The sequence below is a fragment of the Lichenostomus cassidix genome, chromosome 21, assembly GCF_008360975.1.
Source record: "Lichenostomus cassidix isolate B80296 chromosome 21, HeHo_3.0, whole genome shotgun sequence".
Lineage (NCBI taxonomy): Eukaryota > Metazoa > Chordata > Aves > Passeriformes > Meliphagidae > Lichenostomus > Lichenostomus cassidix.
The window spans coordinates 948052-960227 of record NC_139501.1 but is presented as its reverse complement, the minus strand read 5'-3'; the positions used below and the strand labels follow the sequence as shown (position 1 = coordinate 960227).

Sequence of the window (12176 nt, the reverse complement as noted above, 5' to 3'; positions counted from 1 at the left end):
GCCTAGGACACTTCCAGGGATGGGGCAGCCACAGCTTCTCTGGGCACTCTGTGTCAGGGATCTGCATCCTCACAGTAAAGGACTTCTTGTTAATTTCTCAACTAAATCTCGGCTCTGTTAAGTCAAAAGCTGATCCCCCTTGTCCTGTCCCTGTGCCCATGTGAGAAGTTGCTGTCTGTCCCTCGTGTCCCCAAGGCCCAGTGACACAGCCCCTGCCCAGGTGAGTGACAACGTGTGCAGGGCACAGGGCCAACCTCCTGCTCTCCAGTTCAGAGATGTCACTGTGAGCAGCACAAACACTCCTGTCACCTTTCAATCCAAACACTGCAGGAAGTCCCAAACAAGTTTCCCTGGCTGAAGCATCTCTGCAGCCCCAGAGGCCTCGGGGTGAGCTCAGCTCTGCAGGACCACGACAGGACAGCCCCACTGTCACAGAATCCACACCTCTGCGAATGACAACACACTGCACAACTGTGCTTACTCCCCCAGCACACCCAAGGCCTCTCAAACCCAGTTTTATTTAGCAGTGGCACTGCTGGCTGTCCCACAAGGACCTCAGAGCCTGTTACAGCCAGCAGCCAAGCCCAGCATTTTATTCCATCACCCAAACTGTGCTCTGCCAGCCTGCACAGCTCTCCCTGAGCAGCTCTCCTGCACAAGGCAACAGTGCTGCAACCCAGATGCACCAGCATGCTCTGCATGGGACTGACAAGCCAACACAGCCACAGCAGCTTCCTCTCCTCAGCACTTGGGGAAGTGTCAGCGGGATCACTGCCCCTCCATCAGCAGAGAACCACCCATCCTCCCAGCAACCAATGGCTGCTGCTCCACGACCCTCCTCTCTCAGCATCCAAACAGGCCAAACATTCCCTCATCTGCACTCTGCAGGGAGGCTCTGCAGCTGCTCACACCTGCATGCAGACAGCTCCGCAGAAATCCCAAAAAACCCCAAAGCCAGCACTGCAGCGCCTCGCCCCGTGCCCCCCTCGGCAGGCTGAGCCCTGCAGTGCCCTCCTGCTCCGGGAGCAGCTGCTGCCCTGCTGCCAGGGCTCTGAGGAACATGCAACAGCAATGAAATGATCTCAGAAACACTGCAGAAGTCACGAACGACAGCAAAAATCACCGTGGTTTCGGGGAGGCCGGAGTGATGTAGCCTACCTGCAGGGGCTGAATGGATCATCCATGACTATGACAGGCGCTTGTGGGTTGGGATGGATGGCTGAGCCCTCTATTAGCAGCTCAAACTCTGCCTTTTCCACTCTACCAACTCAAAATGGAGGCACATGCGGGCTGGGAGACCTCGCCGAGCCTGCACTGAGCTTGTGCTGTGACCTAAGCCCGCACGCAGAACGCAGAAACTTCGCCCTCGGACCGGCGGCACTGAGCATGTGCTGTGACCCTCCCTCCCTCCGCCTTCCCTCCCTCCGCCTTCCCTCCCTGCCTCCCTCCCTTCCTTCCCCGGCACCGCCGGGCTCCCCACGCCAGCCCTGCTCCGTAAATAAACATAGTCGGGAGCCGCAAATACAGCGACCAGCCCCGGCCGGGGAGCCGAAAATACAGAGATCAGCCCCGGCCGGGGAACCGCCTCACGGTAAATGCCGGCCGGGGAGCTGCCAGCACAGCCGGGCTCTCCACACAGTAAATCCCTGCCGGGGAGCTGCAAACACAGCCGGGCTCTCCACACGGTAAATGCCGGCCGGGGATCCGAAAATACAGCCGGGCTCCCCTCACGGTAAATGCCGGCCGGCCAGCCGCAAATACAGCGCTCAGCCCCGGCCGGGGAGCCGCAAACACAGCCGGGCTCCCCACGCCATCCCTGTTCTGCAAATAAATACAGCCGGGATCCGCAAATACAGCTGGTGATCTGCAAATACAGCCGGGATCCACAGATAAATCCCGGCCGGGGATCCGCAAACGCAGCCGGGAGCAGCCGAGTCCTTCCCGCCCGCGGGAGGGATGGAAGCACTGAGAGATGAGGGATGAGGGATGGAGGCACAGAGGATGAAGGAGGGATGGAGGATGAGGGAGGATGGAGGCACAGAGGATGAAGGAGGGATGGAGGTATGGAGATACAGAGGATGAAGGAGGGATGGAGGCACGGAGAGAGGGATGGAGGCACAGAGGATGAAGGAGGGATGGAGGCACGGGGAGAGGGATGGAGGCACAGGGGATGAAGGAGGGATGGAGGCACGGGGAGAGGCATGAGGGCTGAGGGGCCTTGGCTGGGGGATCCCTCACGGCCAACACTCCGAGCCCAGCCCGGCCTGGCCAGCACTGCTCTAGGTGTGATTCAAGCACAACCCCAAAGCTTTCCCCCTGCTACTCAAGTCCCTGACTCCGAGGGTTTCAGACTGAAGCTCCCCGCTGAAGGCACAGTGTGTGCTCGAGAGCCGAGCAGGAAGCTGAGTCACACCGCATTTAAGGAATATTCCTGCTCCCGACTAACACGTGTGAACACAACGTGAACCCCGCGGAGCAAACCCTGACTCACTGCTGAACCTCCTGCACAGCCTTCACTGCTGCCCTCCCTGTTTATCTGTCATTTTCAACCATGTTCTCAGACAAAACACAAACCCCTTCCCCTGCAGCACACACAGCTTTCATCAGGACACATCCTCTGCTCTCCAGCATCTGACGTGCCTCAATCTACCAGGAGGCTAAAGAAGGAGAAAAGTTTCCCAAATATTGAACTTTGAAAGACAGAGTAAGCAAAACAGGTAAAGCCACAGAACAATCCTGAATTTTCCCCTACAATAATCCAGTGAGAAATTTTCATTGTAACATAGCTGGATACACAATTTCCTTGTTGCTTATACTCTGTTACCTTCCATCCCCTTCTTGGCACCTTCACCAACAGCCTGGCTCCTTCAATGAATATGCCGTAATTAAAATTGTTCAGGAAATTCCAACTCCAACTGAAATATATTTCTGAATTTTCTTGCTGTTGTTGCAAATAAGGTTTTGACCCCTCGAATTCGCAACATGAATTTGAGAAAAAGTTCTCAGGTTCTGTGTTACCCTCAGTTCAGCGATAAATTGAGATATGGAATTACATCAACAACAATAATAATAATAAAAATAATAACTATAATAATAATTATAATAACTGTCCCCACTCAGAGAATGTAAAATGATGAACAAGAAAGAACAAACCACCTTCAGTGTTACCCTTGGGACACTCAAGAAACCCCAATACTCACTTAGCTCACAACATCACCCAACAAGAACACTCCAGAAGATTAAAAAAAAAGGAAGAGCAAATGTTGTGCAACCAAAACACAAAACAAACACTTCCCAAAGCATCTATTCTGAAATTCACCCATGCACTGAATGTTTGGCATTATTTATTTCTATACCACCAAACAATGCTGGGGAGGAGGAATTTTGATTCATGAAATTGTTTGTAGAGTAACACCTGCTTATTTCTAGTTCAAATCAAAAATTCAGTAGCTTTTTATTCTACATATGCTTAGAGCTGTCAGTGTCAGACAAAACTTTATCATGTCTTTATTTACCCCTGGCATCAAAGAGGTGATGGTGAGAAATGCCAGCACATCCCACAAATGAGCCATTGCCACCACTGGGTTTGGCACAGCTGCATCCTCCAGGAGAGGTCAGAGATGCTTCCCCAAAACCCTTACAGGATGCCAGAGCACAAGAGGAAGGACTGGGAGCAGTGGTGGAATTCCATGGGAGTGGAATTAGTCACTGTCAAAGCAGTCACTCCTCTGAAGAGACATGAAATTAATTATTTTCAAGTACTTGACACGAAATGAATTTTCCTTCTCAGCTGGCAGTGTGGGCTCGGTGGATGCATCCCACACTCTGGAGAGGCAGAACACAGCAGCTCTGCTTCCAGGCTTGATTAACTCTGCTCAAGGTGGTAACAATCAGCCTCTACCCTTTAGATTAGTTTAGGGTTTTATTCCTCAATCAGCATCCTCTCAGTGACGTGAGAGGAATTACTGACACAGTGTCTGTTATCTTGTGCTGAACTCTGTAGAAAGAACCAGCCTGATGTACAAAAGTTATCCCAAAAGACCCAGACTGACCAATTCCAGATCAGCAACACCAGGAGCAGGGTTGATATTCCCCAAGGAAAACCAGGAGTCAGCGAGTTCCAAACAGCAAAGAAATGACAAAACAACCTTTCCTTGAGCTCTGTGTCCTCCAACAACAAAAGGGCCTCGTCCTACACATCCACCGCCAGTCCTGGGGACGTTTTTGCAGTCTGCAGTTTTTTAGTTTTTTCAAGTTGTTTTGCAAACACATAAACACAACAATAGATTCTCTGCAAACACATAAACACGTAGGAAATAGATTCCCACCACACTGAGCTGCATCTGAGTATCCTGCACAGGTTTTTCAGCATCTGATGCTGAACACCAAACCCTTCAGACAGAAATCCACCTTGGCACACACAGTCCCCAGCTCAGGGTGGGTTGGTCTCACCTCCCACATTCCCACACTCAGGGGGTCACTGCAGCATCACAACCTTTATCTACAACGCTTTCAAACAACCAAGAGTATTTTTCACCTTCCCACACGAAACAAAACACCACTTCAGAAAAGCAGATCAGCTTGAAGATAAAACTGACAAACCATCAACAACTCCTCCTGAAAAGTGCCTTACAAGACTTTCACTTCCGAAAGCAAAATAAATCCAGCATTTGAAATTCACAGCAAACACAGAGGTCGGAAATTATCAAACTTTCACTGAGCTACTCTCTCTGAACCTCCCCCATTCCGAGACAAAATACAGACCTGAAGAGCTGGAATTAGGGAAAAAAAAAAAACCTGGCTGTAACCAAATGAAGAAAAACCTACTTTTCAGAGCTGGCTGGTCTGAGTAATTAGCTGATCACTAAGTGCTGTGCTTTGTCATTTCATTGATCTTTTCAGGCTCAGTCATCCTCTAATAGCTGGAAGAATTAACAGCTACTTCTACACAGAAAGTGGGTTTAAAACTACACTGACAGCTCACAAAAATGGCATTTCACAGGAGAAATCATCCATTAGCCACCAATACAAACAGGTCCTTTAGAATCCACACAAACGAAAATGCACTGAAGTCCAGTGACAAACACAGGGGTCAAGGATGGTGCTGAATATCAGAGAGGAGCACCACGAAAACCTCATAAATGCCTTGCCTTGCTGGACTGCTCAAAACACACAGTGATGTCACAGAAGCACTTGAACATTTTGTGTTTGAATATGGCATATTCCCAGGGCTCAGCAGCATCCAGCACTGAGTGGAACTGGCCCGAGTGAGAGTTCCACCAGCCCAGCCCCTGGCTCAGGCACTAAGACAGATTAGGACACTGCAGAATAAGGTAGAGGCAGCCTCACAAATAGGCAATTACAGAACAATATCCCACACGGGGAGTTCCTTCCTAACTGCAAGCAGTTAGTGGCTGGCAATGCCCTGAAGCATAAAGATCCATATCTGCATTAGAAACAGTAAATCTACCATGGAACAATTCAAATATTTATTATTTATATGCTTATCTAATCCCCACTTCAAATGAGACTTTTCTCCACGATATCTCTGGAAATCAAGGTCCACAGCTAATTGTGTTCTGCCCTGGAAGGAACAATGCACCTTCAGTGGGCCTCAATATTCCTATGTCACTGGAGTGCTCATGGAGATATTCCCTCCAGACAACAAATCCCACTTGTGAGACATTTTCTGTGTTTAGAAAATCCCATGAATGGAGGAAGTGTCATGTTGGACCCGAAAAATAACAAAGCTACAGCCTGGTCTGAGCTTTGCTTTTCAAATGTCAGGAGTCTGCACAATTTTGCTTCCTACTCATATATTTCTCCTGTATAAACACCCAGCAGAAAGGGGCAGCTTCTCCTTTGCACCCCTTCCACCCCACCCTCCTACCAGCTGCATTTTAACTTTTCTTCCCTTGAGTAGTTCTCACAGAATTAAGGTTGGAAAAGACCTCCAAGATCATCAAATCCAACCTTTGAGTGAATACCAGCCCAGGTCAGTGGTGAAGTGGAGTTTAAAAGCCATTTTCACTTACCTTGTCTCTGGATTATAGCCCAGGATGTAGAAAAATGAATCCACTCGTGCCTTGAACTCTCTAGCAGCAAATATGTCAGAGAAATGGGAGATGTTGCACTTCCCTCTGAAAGGAAAGAGAAAATGGCATTAGAATTCTGGTTTGAATAACAGCTACTTTAATTAAGTGCCACTGCAATCTGGGTATAAGCCACAGGCATCCTTGCTCTCATAAATGTCCAAAACGTCGTAAATACAAGGCTGTTGTCACAAAAAACCATGTGGGTTCTTCCCACGGTGCAAAGGGAAGGAAATCCAGTTAGAGAGTCTCAGATGGTGCTCTACAAACATTCATTAATTCTCCTTCAGCCAGCAGAGTCCCGAGGAGCCCAAGTTTAATCAGACTAACAAACAGCAGCTAGAAATGCACTCCTGACAATCTCTAATTCACAAAGCTTTTACAGTCACATCTTCCAAAATTCTACAATTCACAATGTTGAACTCAGCTATCTGTTTAGGAGGCTAAACAAAACTTCAGTTTAATAAAAGCCCCAAATAAAAAACAAAGCTGTGCTGTTTTTAGCAAGTCTGCATTCCAAATTCCAAACAGGCAGAAGTTTCTTCCTTTTATTTTCATACCTAAGAGAGTAAAACACACAAAGACATATTTAAAAAAAGAGAAAAAAAAGAGACCTGAGGATTTATTAGCTTGTTCTACCCCAGATTGCTAATAATTTTTTTAATATAGCTTGCTGATGAAGTCATTATGCTCAAGATGAGCATTAAGACTGACTGTAAGAAGTTGCTTCTCATTTCCTGGAGGGTTTGCTGGGTGTTGATGTTGCAGAGCTGAGCTCTGTCAGTCCACAGAGCCCAGTTTGCTGCCCCTGAGGGAATCAGATCAGAAGTATGCAGAGAAATGTGCCAGAGCTGGAATTTTTTATCTCAACCTGAGTCAATGCAATGAACACAAACACAAGATATTTCTCTTTCTCAGCCTGTCAAGCTCTAACACAGATCTCATCTCTCCTCACCTGAGCAGTGCTCCCTGTTATAAATAGGCTGCTAAGGGGCTTATTTAACACCGGGAAAGGTTTGCCAGTTCTGGTTAAAATGGAATAAAAAGTGTTGCCACCAGCACAGCCAGAGAACCACTGTTGTGTCTGCAGTGATGCTGCTGAGCAGTCTGAGCACACCCAGCAGAGCTGCAGAGCTCCTTGGGAACTCAGAAATGCAGCCCTGACCAGGGCAGGGGAAGCTGAAATGCCCAACTTTGCTCCCCAGTCTTTTCAGGGTAAAGCACTGCAAAAAGACTCTCAGCTTTCAGAGAACAAGTGCTGAAGGCAGGGGAGAACCCCAGAGGGTGAGGGAGGAATACAGCTGGGGCTGTTCAGAGACAAAACAATCCTGGGAGTGGAGGCTGCACTGCTGCCCTGGGGCTGCCCAGCCACTCACTGACCTTCTGCTGACCCACAGCAGCCCTGGCCCTGCCCAGGTCCTGGCAGACTGCAAAGGAGCAGCAGCAAGCTCTGCAAGAGGCATCACACACTGACACCAGACCTGCTCACTAACAGTCATTTGCTCCCTGGAGGTGACACTGGTTTCCAGGTTTAGTCATTTAGAAAGACAGAAAATGAGCAGGGGGATTTGTTTTCATATTTCACATTAAATTCACATTTTAAAAGTATTCCAGGGAAAGAGATTTAGCTTCCTTTCAATGATTCACCTGCCAGCTAATAAGCATTTTCCAGATAAGCTGCATTATCTGTATAGATGGCAGCAGCACATCCTGTTCACAGCATTTCAGACTAGGAGTTCTGCATTTCACCAGGAAGATTTACCAGAGAGGTAAAAAGCACATAATTTTTATTACACACTTCCACAGAGATCTACAACTACCCTCTAGTTAAATTTTTCCACTGGTTAGAGCAGAAGATTGGTAGTTACAATCACTGGTTTTATTTCCCAGTTTGTCATCAATTCATTGTGTGTCCAGAGCCATTTATTTGCAGAGGGCAGAGAAATAATCTCATATTATAATAAATTAGAATTTCATGTTAACCTTTCATGCATCACGACACATTCTGCCTCCTCCATGTTCTCTGCAAGAACACCATGTGCAATTATCCTTCTGTTCATCTTGTACACTCAGAGGTTATTTTTCAAGTTTGTTTGGCATACACGTATATTCCATTTTTATCTTTCCATTCCTATCTTTTCTTTAAAGGGAAAGAAGAACAGAAAGGATGTAGAAGAGAAGTTAACACACTCCCAGGGAACACTGCAGACACAAAGTTGAGTTTCTCTGTTTGAGCAGACAGATTTCCAGGCTGGCTCCACCAGGACAGCCAAGCTCCTGAGAGCTCCAGGAATGCTGATTTCAAATTGGAAGGCGACCTTCTGTAACTCAGCAAAGGCACTGTGGAATTCCATGGGCTCACAGCACACCACTGGAATGTTCTGAGTTTATAAAAAAAGTCTAATATGTAAATCAAAGACCTTCCTCCCCCCAGAACAGAAGACAGTTTGTCTTGAAGTAAGTGGCTTCAGCAAAGTGACTCTGAACAAAAAAATGTCTCCAGATGGCTCTGGTGAAACACCATCTGAGCACTATTATCAGGATGATTATTCAATTTGCATTTTGACAATATCCATGCATGTTTGGCATGCTGAAAATCAGCTGAAAAATAATGCCTGAAAATCTGCAAACATTCGAGGTGAGGGTGACTCCCCTCAGCCCTGCCAAGGCTGAGCAGCTCAGCAAAAAGCCTGCAGAGGAAGAGCAGCAGAATGGCAGAGTGCAGAGAGCACAGCTAGGCCAGATCCTCCAGGGCAGCAGACTTCACTCAGCTCTGCCCATGCAAAGCACTTGGAGAAAAAGCCTTTAATGCAATTGAACCAGGGAAACAGCCCACGAGTGAGTGCTGCAGGAGATGCCACTTGAACAGGGAAAACAGGCACTGAGGGCAGAGCAGTGCTGCTGCAGGAACCAGCCAGGACCTGAACCAGCCAGGACCTGAACCAGCAGGGACCTGAACCAGCCAGGGGACCTGAACCAGCCAGGGGACCTGAACCAGCCAGGGGACCTGAACCAGCCAAGGGACCTGAACCAACCTCTGCTCAACCAGTGATGAACTGGCACTGCCAGGAGCCTGCAGAATTACAGCTCCCTTTGGAAGCAGAGCAGGTAACACAATGAATCCTGCAGGAGAGGAAAGGCTGAGCTCTGGGGTGCTCCTGACCCCCAGACCCAGCCAGCACTCACCTGAGGGCAGCAGCATGGTAAGTGTCCACGTAGTCAGAGATGAAGAGCTCTCTGTTCTTGATCACCGGGTCTGTGATCACCAACTCCCGCCCCGAGTCTGCAGGGAGCAAAACACAAACAGCCCATCAGGGTCTGCTGGCCATGGGCAGTGTCCCCAGCAGGTCACAGCCTCAGGATGTTCCTCACAGGCACATCCTGAGGTGACAGCACACTGTTTACACCACCAGCAGAGTACAGGATATAAGAATTAACGTGTAAGAACATCAGATCCATTCTTATCCCCCAGTTCTCCTCTGAAAGGAAAGAGCTCCCAGGGGCACTGGGTGACACATCTGGGAGCAGTCATTCCCAGGGGGAAGGAACCAAGGAGATTCATTTGTTCTGTTTCCAGGATAAGGTTTGGGTTCCTGTGCATATTTAATGTCAAATCTTCAACAAAAGCCTGACAGTAGTAACTGCATAGTGCTCTGGCTTTGAGGTAAATATTGATATTCCTGTTCAAACACAGAAAATTCTCAGTGTTAACAAAGAACTGGAAGACAACTTTTTCCATGACTTCTTTCTAATACCTTTGAGGAAGACACAAAAACACTTCTCCACACACATGAGACTGCATAAAAAAGCAGCCATGCTATCAAAAATCCTTTTTGACACTGTGCCTGTAATCTCATTGTTAGAAGTTTCAAATAAATTAGTAAGAGAAATGTTAGACTCGTGAAGCTTTTGCTAAGAGCATATACAAAATGTCCTTAAAAAGGGGATCGTGGGCTCAACTTTGTTCTGTCAGGCAGCAGAAAGTTGCTGCATTCCATATTTCAATCATCAACTTTTATCATCACGGTTCACCTTGGAGTATCTTCAGAATTTTTAACAGTTGCCTCAAGGAAATTTGCTGGTAAGAACAGAAGCAAATGTTATGTCTTCCCTGGAGGCAAGAGATAAATGACACTGGGATATGTACTAAAGTTTCTTCAGCTTCTATAAAACCCAAGATCACACTTGTTTTTGCAAAGAGAAAAGGAGAAACTCAGCTCCAAGTGCCTCAGTTCCATCCCTCACTGCAATATTAATCACAGTGAATATTCATGTGTGTAAGGGAGCAAGAATGTAAAAGACACAGTTCTCACAACACCACGGCAGAACCACAAAAACCAGAAGAGATTCACAATTTCTGCAGATAATGCGGTGCTCACTTAGTTATCAGTACAGTGTCCAGGAGGCCTAGCAGGGATCCTGTGTTATTCTCCTTTTCTATCCTCTCTCAAGGAGAGAATTATTATTGATACAGTATTATTAATATAGTTATTGTTGTTGTTATTATTACTATTAACACAGCCCAGAGATCTCATCACCCCTGGAATTCACGTGATTCCAGGGGCAGAACACCCACAGTGACACCAGGCAGCTCCCAAACCATCACCAGCTTCTCTCACCAGTTTCCAACACAACCTCCTGGCTCCACACCCCGTGCAGCAGTGCTGCAGCTTTGTGCAAAGCCCAGCAGAGAGCACAGGCAGCAGGCAGGGCTGGCCGAGCGGGGCTGGCCGAGCGGGGATGACCGAGCGGGGCTGGCCGAGCAGAGCAGGGCTGGCCGAGCGGGGATGGCCAAGCAGAGCAGGGCTGGCTGAGCAGGGATGCCTGAGCAGGGCTGGCCGAGCAGGGATGCCTCAGCAGGGCTCACTCACCGTTCTCGTTGTGCCTGTCCTGCACCAGGTGTTGGTACACCGAGTCGGGCACCTCGGACTGGCGGTAGTACCACTTGACGTTCATCAGCAGGTGATCCCTCTTGCTCTGAAAAACAACCCTGTGCCATTACTGAGCAGCAAAAGCAGACCTCATCCCACACCATCTTCACTCTGAGAAACCCCTGAGGTGAGACCCAAAGGGAGGAAAGCATTTCTGCAGCTGTGCTGGTGACTGATTGGTTTTCAGCCCAGACAAAGGCAAGGAGAACCTCCTGCATCACCTTGCAGTTGTGTCCCTCTGACCAGCAAACCCTAATCTACTCACTCACATTCATTAACCCAAGGAAAGAGGCAGGGATCAGAAAAGGAGTGCAGTTTTTGGCCTCATGCAGCATGGTCTCAGTGTGCTCATTTCCCCAAACAAGAAGGACTTATGGCCAAACATGCAAGAAAGAATACCCACAGTAACATCATTTAGTGCAGCCATTCTTAACACTGAAAACCAAGAGATAATAGATTTTTTTCCCCAGGGACAGATGGATGCAGACATAATCATAGACCTTCTTTATTACACAAAAGAATAGGATACTGCACTTCAATCACAATAATTACAGGCTCTGACTGCTCATCAACCTCACAGCAAAATTTACACAAAACTCTCTTCCCCAAATGCTCCTTTATCATTGAGGCTCCAGCCACCAATTTGTTCTTTCTTAGAAGGAAACTGAAGCATAAACACCACTTAAACAGGGAATTTTTTGATCATGTCTCTACAGACTCTGTTCAGTTGTGTCTGAGCCCCTCAGTCTGCAATTCTTCCTGCTGCTCCAAAACACTTGAAGAAACAAAGGCCTGAAGGCAAAGAAACATTCTTTTGGCGTGAGGCAACTGCAAGTTTGTTTTCCTGTGGACTGCAATCCTCTAGACCCTTCTAGGACTTCCTACAGCATTTCCAAATCTCAGCTCAGGGAGGTTCTGTTGTCTCTCCAGTGCACCAGCCTGCTGTTAAAATGCTGAATAAAATCCCAACGTTCCCAGGAAAAGCTGTGTAATACCAGCACACCACTGCCAGTGGCAGCATTGTGCCAGGAAAGCTGGGACTGAGCCACCACTTCAGTGCTCATCCCATCCCAAACCCTGCTCACAGCATCCCTGGGCTGGCCAGGAGCAATCTGAGCCTGTGGCTTTTTAAAAAACACATCTGCAATCAAAG

General features: G+C 47.8%; 1 protein-coding gene across 7 annotated transcripts in view; it reads right to left on the bottom strand.

Moving 5' to 3' along the window:
- RERE (arginine-glutamic acid dipeptide repeats) overlaps positions 1–12176 on the bottom strand; it is a 164905-nt gene that overhangs the window by 70307 nt on the left and 82422 nt on the right. For 6 of the 7 annotated variants that reach the window (XM_085079931.1, XM_085079926.1, XM_085079930.1 and 3 more), the window contains 3 exons: positions 10964–11069; positions 9279–9375; positions 6036–6140 (listed from right to left, as the gene is read on the bottom strand). In XM_085079931.1, coding sequence (XP_084936057.1) covers positions 6036–6140; positions 9279–9375; positions 10964–11069 — 308 coding nt within the window. Of the gene's footprint in view, positions 1–1158; positions 1298–6035; positions 6141–9278; positions 9376–10963; positions 11070–12176 lie in introns of those variants that run through there. The other variant, XM_085079932.1, reaches the window with a different exon arrangement.